The sequence below is a fragment of the Cnephaeus nilssonii genome (genome assembly GCF_951640355.1).
Source record: "Cnephaeus nilssonii genome assembly, chromosome: 5".
NCBI classification, from domain to species: domain Eukaryota; kingdom Metazoa; phylum Chordata; class Mammalia; order Chiroptera; family Vespertilionidae; genus Cnephaeus; species Cnephaeus nilssonii.
Window position 1 is genome coordinate 108011202 of NC_137076.1, and position 13914 is coordinate 108025115.

General features: G+C 66.1%; 1 protein-coding gene across 3 annotated transcripts in view; it reads left to right on the forward strand.

Annotated features, from left to right (window-relative positions):
* Positions 1–13914, forward strand: part of CARD11 (caspase recruitment domain family member 11) — a 74990-nt gene that overhangs the window by 44767 nt on the left and 16309 nt on the right. For all 3 annotated transcript variants that reach the window (XM_079770808.1, XM_079770810.1, XM_079770809.1), the window contains exons 4-12: positions 824–961; positions 1844–2169; positions 5269–5448; positions 7676–7828; positions 8117–8242; positions 9042–9239; positions 11123–11299; positions 12416–12467; positions 13012–13094. In XM_079770808.1, the coding sequence (XP_079626934.1) occupies positions 824–961; positions 1844–2169; positions 5269–5448; positions 7676–7828; positions 8117–8242; positions 9042–9239; positions 11123–11299; positions 12416–12467; positions 13012–13094 (1433 nt within the window). The remainder of the gene's footprint in view (positions 1–823; positions 962–1843; positions 2170–5268; positions 5449–7675; positions 7829–8116; positions 8243–9041; positions 9240–11122; positions 11300–12415; positions 12468–13011; positions 13095–13914) is intronic.

Consider the following 13914-nt stretch of genomic DNA (forward strand, 5'->3'; position numbering starts at 1 on the left):
GCCCACACGCCGGCAGCCCACACACCAGCAGTCCACACGCCGGCAGCCCACACACCAGCAGTCCACACGCCGGCAGTCCGGCCACGCCAGCAACCCCCACGCCGGCAGCCCCCACGCCGGCAGCCCCCACGCCCGCAGCCCCCACGCCCGCAGCCCCCACGCCGGCAGTCCACACGCCGGCAGCCCCCACGCTGGCAGCCCCCACACCGGCAGCCCACACAAGATGAAACACGTGTCCTGCCTGTCCTGGGGACACGGTCAGCTCGAGGGCCTCCAGGGAAGAAGCGTCTGGAAGTGAAGTGTTTAAGGGAGGGCACGGCATGTAAACATTCAGGGAACCAGTGGGCAGAGAGCCGCTGGCACGTCCCACTTGGCTTAGAGATGCTTCCAGCGCCGTGGCCACCCCAGGGAGCCGGCCCGCTTCCGGGGACGCCTAGCTCCCGCACAGATTGTCTTTCTGCTCCGAAGCCGAGAACACATCCGCTCTGTGGCGGCCCCTGCACTTCACCTCCTCCGATCAGGAGCCGAGGCCAGCGTGGCTCATCGGAACCGGTCTCCGGGGAGCTCTGTGACGCCGTGGGCTTCCTGAGCCGTGGTGTGCCCAGGTCCCCCGGGTCCCCGAGGAAGGAGCTGACAGCCCCCGCCTCCCCGCTGAGGGCCTGGCGTGGTCCCAGCCCCGGGGTCCGGGCGGCACTCGGAGTGACAGCTGCGGCCACGCTGTTGTCTCCGGGTTCACGGAGGGACAGGAGTCCGGGAGGGGACGAGACCTGGGGACGTGGGTCCGGCCACCGGTGCCTCACGCCGTGCCGTGGCTGTGTCCCAGGCCGGCTGCTGGACATCCTGCACACCAAGGGCCAGCGGGGCTACGTGGTGTTCCTGGAGAGCCTGGAGTTCTACTACCCGGAGCTGTACAAGCTGGTGACCGGCAAGGAGCCCACGCGCCGGTTCTCCACCATCGTGGGTGAGCGCTCCGCCGGAGAGCCGGGGCTGCGGTGGGAGGGGTGTGTCCACGGTGGGACGGCCCAGAGCGGTGCCCGGTGACCCTAGGACCGCACATGCGGGCTGGCGGCCACTGACTTCTGCCCGATGGTGAAAGCGGAAAGGGGAGCTTGAGCCGAGAGAGGGGTGTTCCTGGCACATCCCCCTGATGGCGGCAGCGGGACAGATGCCCACCCCCTCTGGGTCCGGTTCTCGCCTACTCTCTTCCAGCATCCCTGAGCCAGAGCCCCTGGCGTCTTGTCCTACGTCCCTTCCCACACATCCCGGCGCCGGCCTCCTCCCCGGCCCTGCATCCCATCAGCTCTCACATCCACCCCTGCCTGCACCCACCCCTGCCTGCACCCACCCCTGCCTGCCTCGCGCCTTCCCCACCTCGTCACAGACCTCCCTGCGTAAAACCTCCCGCTGCTCCCTCTGAAGACCTGTCCTTCCTGCGGCCCCAGGGCGCCGTGGCCCAGCCCCTGCTGACACCCCAGCCTCCCCCCACCTCTGCCTCTCCCTGGGCTCCAGGCACTCCGTCTTCCTCTGCCATGTCCCACCTTCCTGGAGGTTTTCCTTCCACACTCAATCTTCAGCTCCGCCTCAGGAGCCCGGGAGCCCTGCCCCCAGGCTGGGCCGGCCCCTCTCTCAGCCTGGGCCTTCTCTCCCTGACATCTCCGACTGCAGTTACATTTCTGTGTCTCTCGCTTTCCTGATGTCTGTCTCCCTGCCAGACCCGAGCTCAGCCAGGATGAGCTGCTTAGCTCCCCTTGAGTCTGGGGCCCTTGGGGGTGAGAGCTCGGGAGGGCGGGTGGGTGATGGGGAGCAGGTCACCCTGACTTCCCCCCCCCCACCCCACCCCCAGTGGAGGAGGGCCACGAGGGCCTCACGCACTTCCTCATGAACGAGGTCATCAAGCTGCAGCAGCAGATGAAGGCCAAGGACCTGCAGCGCTGCGAGCTGCTGGCCAAGGCGCGGCAGCTGGAGGACGAGAAGAAGCAGCTGACGCTGACGCGCGTGGAGCTGCTCACGTTCCAGGAGCGCTACTACAAGATGAAGGAGGAGCGCGACGGCTACAACGACGAGCTGGTCAAGGTCAAGGACGACAACTACAACCTGGCCATGCGCTACGCGCAGCTCAGCGAGGAGAAGAACATGGCGGTGATGCGCAGCCGGGACCTGCAGCTCGAGGTGAGGCTGCTGCGGGCGGGTGCGCGGGCGCCGGAGCCTCGCCCTGCTGCCTCCCTGCGCATGCGCGCCGCCCTCGCAGCCTAGCGCCCGCTCCCCACCGTGCGCATGCGCACGCCGAACCAGGGAGCTTCCCCCACGTGCGCATGTGCAGACGGGCGCAGACCAGCCCAGCGCAGCTCAGGTCCCTGGGAGCGCAGGTCCGTCGCGGCAAGTGCAGTCACGTGCACACGGACCTCGTGGGGCTTCCCTCCTGCTCAGGGCACATGTGCAGACGGCGCCCACAGACCGTGCACCCGGCCAGGGGGTGGGGAGATAGAAGGGGCCACCCAGACGATGGCCCCGGGAGTCAGCGAGGGGAGGGCAGCGCCTGCTGCGGGAGGCACCAGGGCCTGGGCGCAGGCCTCCGCCCGTCCCGGCAGAAAGGGCAGCGGCAGGCCCAGAGCCAGGACACCTCTCGGGACCGAGCCGCCAGCACGTAATTGAGGTCATCAAAGACCTGAGCGCCGAAGTGGAGGCAGGGAAGGCACCTGCTTAACTCATTCATTCCTTTCAAGTACTGAGCGCCGCCCCGCGCCAGGCTCTGTCCCCGGGATGCGTAAGGCAAGCCCCGGCCCGCTGACCCGGCACCACCTTCTCACCAGAGAGCAAACAGATGAACACCAGGGAGTGCCGAGCGCGGTTTAGAAGAGGAACGCAGAGAGCACAAGGCGGGCGGGTGGGGTGCTGTTTTGTGTAGGACTAGAGGCCCGGTGCACGAAAATTCATGCACTGGGGCGGGGGTCCCTCAGCCCGGCCTGCCCCCTCTCACAGTCCGGGAACCCTCAGGGGATGTCCTACTGACGGTTAGCTCCCTGCAGGGGGCGGGCCTAAGCCATAGTCCGGCCTCCCTCTGCGGGAGGCACCGGGCGATCAGGGGCCGGCGCTGCCCCCATCACCCCGCTGCTGCTGTCACTGCAGGCTGCCACGGCTGCCAGCCCTCCTCGGCCCTCGCAGCCGCTGCAGCTTTGTCTGGAAGACGTCCGGTCTATCCGGTCTGATTAGCATATTACCCTCACTGGTGCAGATGGTCGGGAAGGCCCGTGAGAAGGGGACGGGGGCAGAGCCCCGGGGACAGGGAGGGCCAGGCATGCAGGTCTCGGGGTGGAGCTCAGAGCCATCAAGGCCCCAGGCAGGGGGATGCTTGCTGTTGTTCCTGGAGCCAAAGGAGCAAGTGGCAGGAAAGGAGGGGGGCGGGGGCCAGCGTCCCGATCAAGGGGACGCGGCGAGACCTTGGCCGTCGTTCCAGTTGTGATGGGACGCGCTGAAGGATTGAGAGCTGGGGAGTGACAGCTGATTTATTTCTAGATGGATCACTCTGGCTACGGGGTGGAAATAGACTCTCGGAATATTTATTAGGCACCTGCCATGTGTAAGGCGGTGTGCTGAGCACTGTGGGGACGCGGGGATAAATAACCTGATTTCTGGTCAGGTCACATACAATTTAGCTGAAGCGGACAGATCAGTAAACAACCCACTAGAATCCGGGCGGCTGGAATCGGAGGCGTCACGGGCAGTGGGGGGGGGTGTGTTAAGAGCAGGAGCCTTTAAATATTACAGATGGGAATTCAAACCCGGCTATTGCTTTCCCAGTGACTTGACCCTCGGTCTCAGTTTCCTCATTTGTCGGTGGCAGTCACGGCAATCATGCCCACGCCCTCAGAGGTGAGGCGCTGCGCCGTGAGCCCCCCGGGAAGTGGCCGGCCCAGGTGCGGCCCCCCCAACCCCCCGTGCGGGCACGCCAGGCCCTCTCAGGTGCGACTGGGGATCGGCCCGGCACAGGGCACTCGGGTTGACCTCCCAGGATGCTGACGAGGACTCTGCCCACGGTCTCTAAGGAGGGGTGACTCCTGAGCCGCGTTGCCCAGCACGCGGGGCCGTGAACCTCGGGTGGGGCTCCCACGGCTCTGTCCCGGAACTTTCCCTCGCGGTGTCCCTCCCCGAAGATGTAGTCCTAGTGAGGCAGCGTGTCTAGAACTGAAAGGCCCTCTGGCCTGCGGAGCCCCTCGCACGTCTCAGCCCCAGGCTGCTCCCCTGCGGCCTCTCTCCTGCCCCCCCGGGCGGGGGCGGGGTGCAGGGCTGGCCTGTCCTCGCTAAAGCCACAGCCTCCACCTGACAGACATCACGCCCGCCTCTCCGTGACCTGAACAGACGAAGGACACCCACCCCTGGGCCTCCCTCCCTGCAGCCTTGAGCACAAGCCCCTGCGTTGGGTGTTCTGCCGAGGCCAGGTCCGGGGCAGCAGACTCGCTTAGGCACCAGGTGTGAGCGTCTTCTGGCCCCCGATCCTGACGCGTCTCCAGCTGCCCCGGTTCCAGATGTTGGCACTGCCTCCGGCAGGCCCGGTAGACCCGTGAGCCTGGGGCCTTTCCGCAGGAACGCTGTCTTTTCAAACGAAGCCTGCTGTGAGCTCATGAGGACAGAGCCTCGGGGAGCAGGGCCGCTATGGGGTGGAGTCAGGGTGGGCCCAGAGCCCCGAGTCACCGGCCGTGTCGTCCCTCCCGTCCAGAGCACTGGGCTCCCGGGGAGCTCTGAGGACCGTTGTGAAAGGGCATCGACACGGCTCACGCCTCGGGGACACCGGATGGGTATCTTTTATCCCAGCGGTCGGCAAACTCATTAGTCCACAGAGCCAAATATCAACAGGACAACGATTGAAATTTCTTTTGAGAGCCAAATTTTTTAAACTTAAACTTCTTCTAACGCCACTTCTTCAAAACAGACTCGCCCAGGCCGTGGTATTTTGTGGAAGAGCCACACTCAAGGGGCCAATGAGCCGCAGTTTGCTGACCACGGTTTTATCCTCATCTGTCACCCGTGTCACCCCACGGTTCCCCTGGAAAAATCTAAGGGACATAGAGAGCCTTTGAATTGTTCTAAACGACGAATCGGGAGCTCCCTCAGCCGGAGGGTGGCTGGTTTTACTGGAAAAGGCTCTGTGGGCCCTTCGCCACCGGAAGGAGGGAGGGGCGCGGCCCAGGTGGGGCCGCATTCAGGGGGCCTGGGGAGCGATGCCTCCTCGGGGCCCCTGCCAACCCCGCCCCTTGGCGCCCGGCTGCGCAGATCGACCAGCTGAAGCACCGGCTGAACAAGATGGAGGAGGAGTGCAAGCTGGAGCGGAACCAGTCCCTGAAGCTGAAGAACGACATCGAGAGCCGGCCCAAGAGGGAGCAGGTGCTGGAGCTGGAGCGCGAGAACGAGATGCTGAAGACCAAGATCCAGGAGCTGCAGTCCATCATCCAGGTGTGTGTGTGTGGGGGGGGGGGGGGGCAGGTAAGGGGGTGAGGGCAGGAGGGGCAGGAAGGGGGCAGCTGGTGAGGGCAGGGCAGGGCAGTACGCCGCGCCAGCACGGCCAAGGGTGAGCCTGAGGAGGGGCGGTGAAGGATTGAAGAAAAGGCAGACAAGAGAATACAGCTGGGGCCCGGTGGATCTCCAGTGCCTGGATGAGGACACAAAAGACCCAGCCTGCAAGCTGATGCTCTATTTTATAGTCTGACTAGAGGCCCGGTGCACGAAATTTGTGCATGGGGGCGGGGGGAGGATGTCCCTCAGCCCAGCCTGCACCCTCTCCAATCTGGGACCCCTCGAGGGATGTCCTACTGCCCGTTTAGACCCGATCCCGGTGGGATCGGGCCTAAATGGGCAGTCGGACATCCCTCTCACAATCCAGGACTACTGGCTCCCAACTGCTCGCCTGCCTGCCTTCCTGATTGCCCCTAACCACTTCTGCCTGTCAGCCTGATCACCCCCTAACCACTCCACTGCCAGCCTGATTGATGCCTAACTGCTCCCCTGCCAGCCTGTTTGCCCCCAACTTCCCTCCTCTGCCGGCCTGGTCACCCCTAACTGCCCTCCCTTGCAGGCCTGGTCCCTCCCAACTGCCCTCCCCTGCTGGCCATCTTGTGGTGGCCATCTTGTGTCCACATAGGGGCAGGATCTTTGACCACATGGGGGCAGCCATATTGTGTGTTGGAGTGATGGTCAATCTGCATATCACTCTTTTATTAGATAGGATAGAGGCCTGGTGCACGGGTGGGGGCCAGCTGGTTTGCCCTGAAGGGTGTCCTGGATCAGGGTGGGGGTTCCCTTGGGGCGTAGGGCTGCCTGAGCGAGGGGCATGTGGTGGTTTGCAGGCCAGCCACGCCCCCTGGCGACCCAAGAGGAGGCCCTGGTATCTAAAATTTATTTACCTTCTACAATTGAAACTTTGTAGCCTGGAGCGGACCCAAGCCTCCCACTCACTCCATGGCCGGCAGCCATTTCTGTTTGGATTTGTTTACCTTCTATAATTGAAACTTTGTAGCCTTAAGTGGAGGCCTAGGCCAGCAAGGGCAGGCAGAAAGCTTGGCTTCTTCCATTGCCTGGGAAACCCAAGCCTCCCTCCTGCTCTCTGTGACTGTAGCCATCTTGGTTGGGTTTATTTGCATACTTGCTCTGATTGGCTGGTGGGCATGGCTGGTGGGTGTAGTGGAGTGATGGTTAATTTGCATATTACTCTTTTATTAGGTAGGATAACAACAAGGGCGGACTAACATGTATATAAATGTTCTTGTTTTGGCAGCACTTGCTGCACTCCCACAGCCCATTAGCTGCTTAGGGAGGAATGAGGGAGGGCTACCAGGTCAGGCTTAACTATGCTCTGCCCTCCAGGCTGGGACTTGTGTGTGGCCCTGCCACAGGTCAGCCCGAGGCTTGACCCTAGAGCCGCGCCCTACAGGGCAGGTGACTGCAGGACCACCGGCAACCCACATCACCAGGGGCGCCTCAGTTTCCTCCTCGGAAGACTGGGGGTGACCACACCACCCCTTCTCAGACACGTGACAGTCCGTGACCTGATACTTGTGAGAAGCTTCTTTAGCTGACCCGCTCCACAATCAGTGCCCTGAGCGCAGGGAGGCGAGTGTGACAGGGAGGCCTGCTTGTCCTGAAAGACGGAGAAACGCACCGTGGCTGGTTGCTCAGTGGTTAGAGCGCCGGCCCGGTACCAAAGGGTCATGGGTTCGATCCCCAGCCCCTATCAGGGTATGTGAGGGAGGCAACCAATCGATGTTTCTCTCCCCCTACCCTTCCACTCTCTACAAAACATCAATGGGAAAAATATCCTCAGGTGAGGATGAACCAAAAAAATCCCAAGATCCTCCACGGTCAGCCCGTGCGTTTATTAACGCTCCGAGTGCCTCCTGTCTCTGTCAGCACGGAGCGTGTTGTCACCTGTGAAGTGTTCGGGAGCAGCTTCGGGGCTCCGATAAGAGCTGGGCCCAACAGCAGGCCTCGGGGTGTTGGCGGCAGCAGGGGCTCATGCTTCCTGCCCGGTGGTAACATTCTCACCTACCGGCCGCTCGGACCCCCAGAGGCAGTGGTGCACGTCTCTGCTCCGGCTCTGCCCCACGGCTCTGCCCCACGGCTCAGCGTGGCCTGCGGGTGTCTGCCCCGCTCTGTGGCCCTGCACCCACCCTCTCTCCCGCCCCAGGCCGGGCAGCGCAGCCTGCCCGACTCGGACAAGGCCATCCTGGACATCCTGGAGCACGACCGCAAGGAGGCGCTGGAGGACCGGCAGGAGCTGGTCAACAAGATCTACAACCTGCAGGAGGAGACCCGCCAGGCCGAGGGGCTGCGGGACAAGGTGGGCAGGGCGGCCGCAGCACCCTGACCCGGGGGTACACGCCCCACGTCCAGCGCCGGCACCCCTGCAGCTGTTCGTCACTGCCCGTGGGGTCCCATCTCCCTTCCCGACGGCAGGCCTCGGGGGGCACGCACGGGGTCTGCACATCCCCCACTCCATCCCCTGGCACATAGTAGGTCTGAGCCAATCCCAGCTCATTGACTGGCCCACTGCCGCAGCCCCTGCGGGTCAGATGGCTGCCTCAGGGGCGGCGGCCTGGCCTGACCACCCACCTGCCTGTCCCCGCAGTACCTGGAGGAGAAGGAGGACCTGGAGCTGAAGTGCTCGACGCTGGGCAAGGACTGCGAGATGTACAAGCACCGCATGAGCACGGTGATGCTGCAGCTGGAGGAGGTGGAGCGCGAGCGGGACCAGGTGCGCCACGCCGCCCGGGGGGACAGGGCTGGGGGACAGAGGGCGGAGGGGGGGAACCGAGGGTCAGGGGAGCACCGAGGGCCAGGGCACCCCGGGGGCGGCCGAGAAGGGCCCACTGAGCCTTTTTCAGTAAAACAGCCGCCCCTCCGGCTGAGGGATTCCCGATTCGCCGTTAGAACAATTCAAAGGCTCTCTATGTCCCTTAGAAAATTCCGGGGAACCGTGGGGTGACACGGGTGACAGAGGAGGATAAAGGGTACCCTGCCGGTGTCCCCGAGGCGTGAGCCGTGTCGATGCCCTTTCACCGCGGTCCTCAGAGCTCCCGGGAGCCCAGTGCTCTGGACGGGAGGGGAGACTCGGCCGGGGACTCGGGGCTCTGGGCCCAGGCCCCGCCCCAACCCCCCGCCAGGCGCACAGCCGGCCGGGCTCTCCCACCTCCGTTTCAAAGGTGAATTCCAACCGGAGCTTTCAGAACGCACAGGCCGTTGACCATGTGGGCCCGGCTGGACTCGCGTGGCCCTTCAGTGCTGGGCTCCGGAGGAGGCGGGTCGGGCCCGTCACTCAGGCGTGTGACGGCAGCACGCGGGCACCCTGGCAGGCTCGGTGCCCTCTCTGTAAAGTGGGAATAACGAGGCGCCCTGAGCCCAGAGGAGCCCAGCGGGATGGGTGCTGCTGGGAAAGACAGCGAGTGACGGGCCGGGAGCTGGGGCCGCGGAGAGAGCGGGGGCGCCGGGCTGCCGGGGGGCTGGGAGGCGTGTCGGGGGAGACGGGTGGAACCAGGGGCCTGTGCCTCCCGCAGGCCTTCCACTCGCGGGACGAGGCGCAGACGCAGTACTCGCAGTGCCTGATCGAGAAGGACAAGTACCGGAAGCAGATCCGCGAGCTGGAGGAGAAGAATGACGAGATGCGCATCGAGATGGTGCGGCGGGAGGCGTGCATCGTCAACCTGGAGAGCAAGCTGCGGCGCCTGTCCCGGGACAGCGGCAGCCTGGACCAGGTGGGCCTGCTGGGCGTGGCCCGCCCCTGCCCGCCTGCACCCGGCGGGGGGTGCACCCGCCCTGCCGCCCGGAGCAGCCACGCCCTCGAACCTCCCGTGTGCTGTGCGGTGAGGAGCGGACACTGTTGGTACTGAAGGCAGACAGGGCGGTGGAACCCCGGCTTGGCGCTTGCCGGCTGGGCACCTCAGACGAGCCCCTCGCCAGGTGGCTGCAGCAGCTCCCTCTCGGTGCCGCCCTGGAATTCCCGCCGCCATCGGGATGGTCACCGGGTTAAGCTCCCTGCTCCCCTTAAAGCCCCAGAGGGCAGGGCCAGATGGGGAGGGAGGGCTGCCGCCGAGTGGGTGATGTTATTAAAGCAGCCGGGGTCCCGGGCCTGTGGGTGGGTCTCGGGCCTGTGGGCGGGTCTCGGGCCTGTGGGTGGGTCTCGGGCCTGTAGGTGGGTCTCAGGCCTGTGGGTGGGTCTTGGGCCTGTGGGCGGGTCTCAGGGCCTGTGGGTGGGTCTCAGGGCCTGTGGGTGGGTCTCGGGCCTGTGGGCGGGTCTCGGGGCCTGTGGGTGGGTCTCGGGGCCTGTGGGTGGGTCTCGGAGCCTGTGGGTGGGTCTCGGGCCTGTGGGTGGGTCTCGGGCCTGTGGGTGGGTCTCGGGGCCTGTGGGTGGGTGCAGGTGTGTGGGTGCAGGTGTGTGGGTGCAGGTACGGTGCAGAGCGCCTTCTGTGCGTGATCTCGCTGAACGAGCAGGACTGCCCACCAGGAAGGCCCCACCACTCCCCTCCTGTACCGAGAAGGGACCCACACACGCCCCGAGTAGCTTGCCTGAGGCCCCACTGTCAGGGCCTGGGAGAGCAGGACGCCCACCACTGTCAGGGCCTGGGAGAGCGGGACGCCCACCCCCTCAGAGGATGCCCCAGCTGGGGCAGACCGGAGCCTGGCGTTTCCGCAGGTTGTCAGTCACACAGCGAAGGGCGCGTGGAGCGGGGAGCAGGCTGTGGCGCCTCCAGCCGGGCCTCGGTGTGGCCACCGGGCGCCTGTGTGCGGTGCCCTCAGCTCTCGAGCCTCTCGGGCTCACGCAGACACTCAGGAAGGGCCTCTGTCTGTCCGACACCTGGCGCCGGGCACGGGGGCTCAGGGACCGCTGCCCACTGTACGGACGAGACGGGGCCACGGGACAGACGGGCCAGGCTGGGGGCGGGGTGGCACGATGGCCGACTGGGAGGTGGGGACAGGCAGGGGCCACAGTGGTGGAAGGACGGCGTTGTCCGCTACGGAGGGGCCCTGAGGGGCACTGTTTCTGTCCTTAATCCGTCATTCGACAATGGTTTTTGTTCTGTTTCTGTGTTGTTTTTTTCCCCCCAAATATATTCATAGATTTCATGGAGGAAGGGGGAGAGAGAGAGAGAGAAGAAACATCAATGATGAGAGAGAATTATTGATCGGCTGCCTCCTGCACGCCTCACATGGGGATCCAGCCCGCAACCCGGGCATGTGCCCTGAGCAGGAATCGAACCGTGACCTCCTGGCTCATGGGTCAGCGCTTACCAAGGAGCTTCCTGGCCGCGCCTGGCAATGTTTCCTGTATTCGTAGCTCAGGCCGGGGCTGGAAATTGGGGAGGGGATGGTGCACCTCGGATCAAAGGGGCCAGGACCAGCTTGGGGGGTCCCGTCACTGCTCCAGGCCCCGGCTGGCGGGAGGCGGGATGGAGCCTGGTGAGGAGAGAGGGCGCGGGGCTGGAGGATGGCCTGGCCTCCAGGTAGACGGGGTCGGGGGCAGGAGAGAAGCGCAGGCTTCCTGAGCTCGGCCCCGGGGCGTGGCGGCGCCGTCGGCAGAGCGGCTTTGTGGCCGGGCAGCTGCCGCTCACGCCCCGCCCGCCCGCTCCTCTGTCTGCAGAGTCTGCCCCGGAACCTGCCCGTGACCATCATCTCCCAGAGCTTCGGGGACGCCGGCCCCAGGACCAACGGCCAGGAAGCCGACGACTCCTCCACCTCCGAGGAGTCGCCCGAGGACAGCAGATACTTCCTGCCCTGCCACCCGCCCAAGCGCAGGATGAACCTGAAGGGCATCCAGGTGCTCGCACGCGGGCGGCGGGCGGCGGGCGGCGGGCGGCGGGTGGTGGGCGGCGGGCGGCGGGCAGCGGGCGATGGGCGGCGGGCGGTGGGCGGCAGGCGGTGGGCGGCGGGCGGCGGGCAGTGCGGTGGGGCCGGCTGGAGCTCTGAGGGCCGGCGAGGACGCGGCTGCGCTTCTGCTGCGGGTCTCAGGCCGCAGAGGGCCGACCCGTCACAGCCCTACGGACAGGCACTGGGCACTGTGCGTGTTGACCAGTCCCCTCGTTTCTTCTAAACGTAGTCGGAGGGGCCCGGCCAGCGCGTCTCAGGGGGTGAGCGTCGACCTATGAACCAGGAGGTCACAGTTCAATTCCTGGTCAGGGCACATGCCCAGTGGGGGGCGTGCAGGAGGCAACCCATCCATGATTCTCTCTCATCCTTGATGTTCCTCTCTCCCTCTCCCTTCCTCTTTCTGAAATCAATAAAGACATATTAAATAAATAAATGTGGTAGGAGGGAGGGAAACAGAGAGGGGGGAGCATTATTTCCAGATTCAGCAGGCAGGTGGGGGTGCAGCCGCGCCCCCCTGAGTGGGGTGTGATGGGCACACCCGGGGCGGGGCTCCCATCCTCCATCTGCTTGCTCCGTGTCTAGTCTAGCGTGTCCATGGCGCACGCTGGCTCCGATGAGGAAGGAGCGCGGGAGGGAGGGAGGGAGGGAGGGAGGGAGGGAGGGAGGGAGGGAGGGAGGGAGACGAAGTCTGTGAGGGCCTGACAATGCCCACGCTGTCCCCACCGTCCCCTGCACCACGGAACGAGGGCAGCGGGGGACCCCCTGGTGCTGAGTGGCCGGGCAGCGGCCGGAGCCCGCCCTCCCCCCGCAGAGCCCCTGGGCGTGGGTTCTGCACAGCCCGGCGCACCCGCTCCTCGCTCTGCCCCTCTGAGCCCCGTCCTCCCAGCCCGGCCCGGCCTCCCTGGGGGAGCTTGTCCCCAGCACCTGTGGCCGCCGAGAGGGGAGAGGGGCGTCGTGCGCTGCTGTGGTCGCAGCCGCGTGGCAGGGGCCGCTGGGCTGCCCAGTGCTCGCCTCCGTCACAGCGACGGGTCTGGGCCCGTGTGATCCGTGTCCTCTGCCCCCTCAGCTGCCCAGAGCCAAGTCCCCCATCAGCCTGAAGCGCGCGTCCGACTTTCAAGGTTAGTGCGGCTCGGCCTCCGGTCCGTCCCCCGCTGCTCCCGTCCCTGCCGCCCCCTGTGCGCTCACTCCTGCGGGGACACCTGGGGCCGGCAGCGGGGGCGGGGTGTCCGCGTGGTCACTAATGGTCACTGTCCCGTCGCGTCCACCACCCCTCCCCGTGGGTCCTCGGAGCCCAGAGCATCCATCTCCCTCCCCGCGGGTCAGGGCTCCAGCCCCTGAGGGAGCAGGCGGCGCCCAAGGCGGGAGGGGAGGGACTTCCTGGAAGGAGACAGTACCCTACCTGGAGGTCGGGGACCCTACCTGGGGGCCTGGGACCCTGGCGGGGACCCTGACTGAGCCGCCGGGCCTGGCCAGGGCGGGGCTGCTGGTGAATGAGCCCAGCCTCCCCCCAGCAGCCTGCAGTGGGACGGGGTCAGGAGAGGAGAGAGCAAGCCCCGGAGAGAGGAGCCGAGCCCCGAGACAGGACGCCCCCTCCCCCCCCCACCCCGCCCCGCTGAAGGGGCCCTCAACTCCCTGTCCCTCCTCTCCCCTCGGCGAGGACAGGGAGGGGACAGGAAGAAGAAGGCATGGACGTCAGCCCCAGCTCCTCCCGGTCCCTGCCCATCACCAGCTCCTTCCCCAAGATGGTGAGCGTGGCCCCCTCCGGCCCACCCCCACGGCCCCTGCTCCCCTCCAGGCTGCACCCCAGGCCTGTTCTGTGTACAGATGTTCTAGGCCTCGTGATGTGTCCGCCTTCCGGCCTCTCCTCCTCCCCCAATTCACCTCTCGGAGGGAGGAGCCCACCCCGCTCTGGGGCTCTAGGAATCTCACAGGCTGCAGGGGGGGGGGGGGCGGGGGGTAAAGGGGGGGGGACTCTGCCGCAACCTCTCAGCCCTAAAACCCCGGCAGTGGGGGGGGGGCGGGTGCTAGGGGCCCAGACGCCCCTTCCCCAGCCCAGAGGCCCCACTCCTCGGCTCCAGCCCACCTGGGCAGGGCAGCCTGGGTCTCAGCCGCCAACCAGTGCCTCTCCCCGCCTCCCCCACCCGCCAGGCAGCAGAAGCCTGGGGATTAGCGATTCTAACCCCAGGGGACGCCCGAGAAGCTTGTCAGCTCTGCTTCCAAATCCAGGCCCTGGGGAGGGGAGGGGAGGGCAGGGGAGGGGAGGGGAGGGGAGGGGAGGGGAGGGGAGGGGTAGGAAGGGGAGGATCGCTAACAGATGCCTCCTGTCTGAGCGCGGCTCTGAGGGTGGAATCCGGCTCTTGCTGAGGGCAGCCCTTGCCAGGAGCCAGCAGGCCTGGTTTCGAAAGGTCGCCCCACTGCCCCCCACACACCGGCCGCAGGTCTTCATCTGGCCCAGGGCAGGCGCCACACCTCGCAGCCTGGGGCCCGGCGCTCAGCCTGTGCAAGGCCACTCCCCGCTGCGTCCCCCACGCCCCCCCCACCCCTCCGGAGACAGACGAGCAGGTG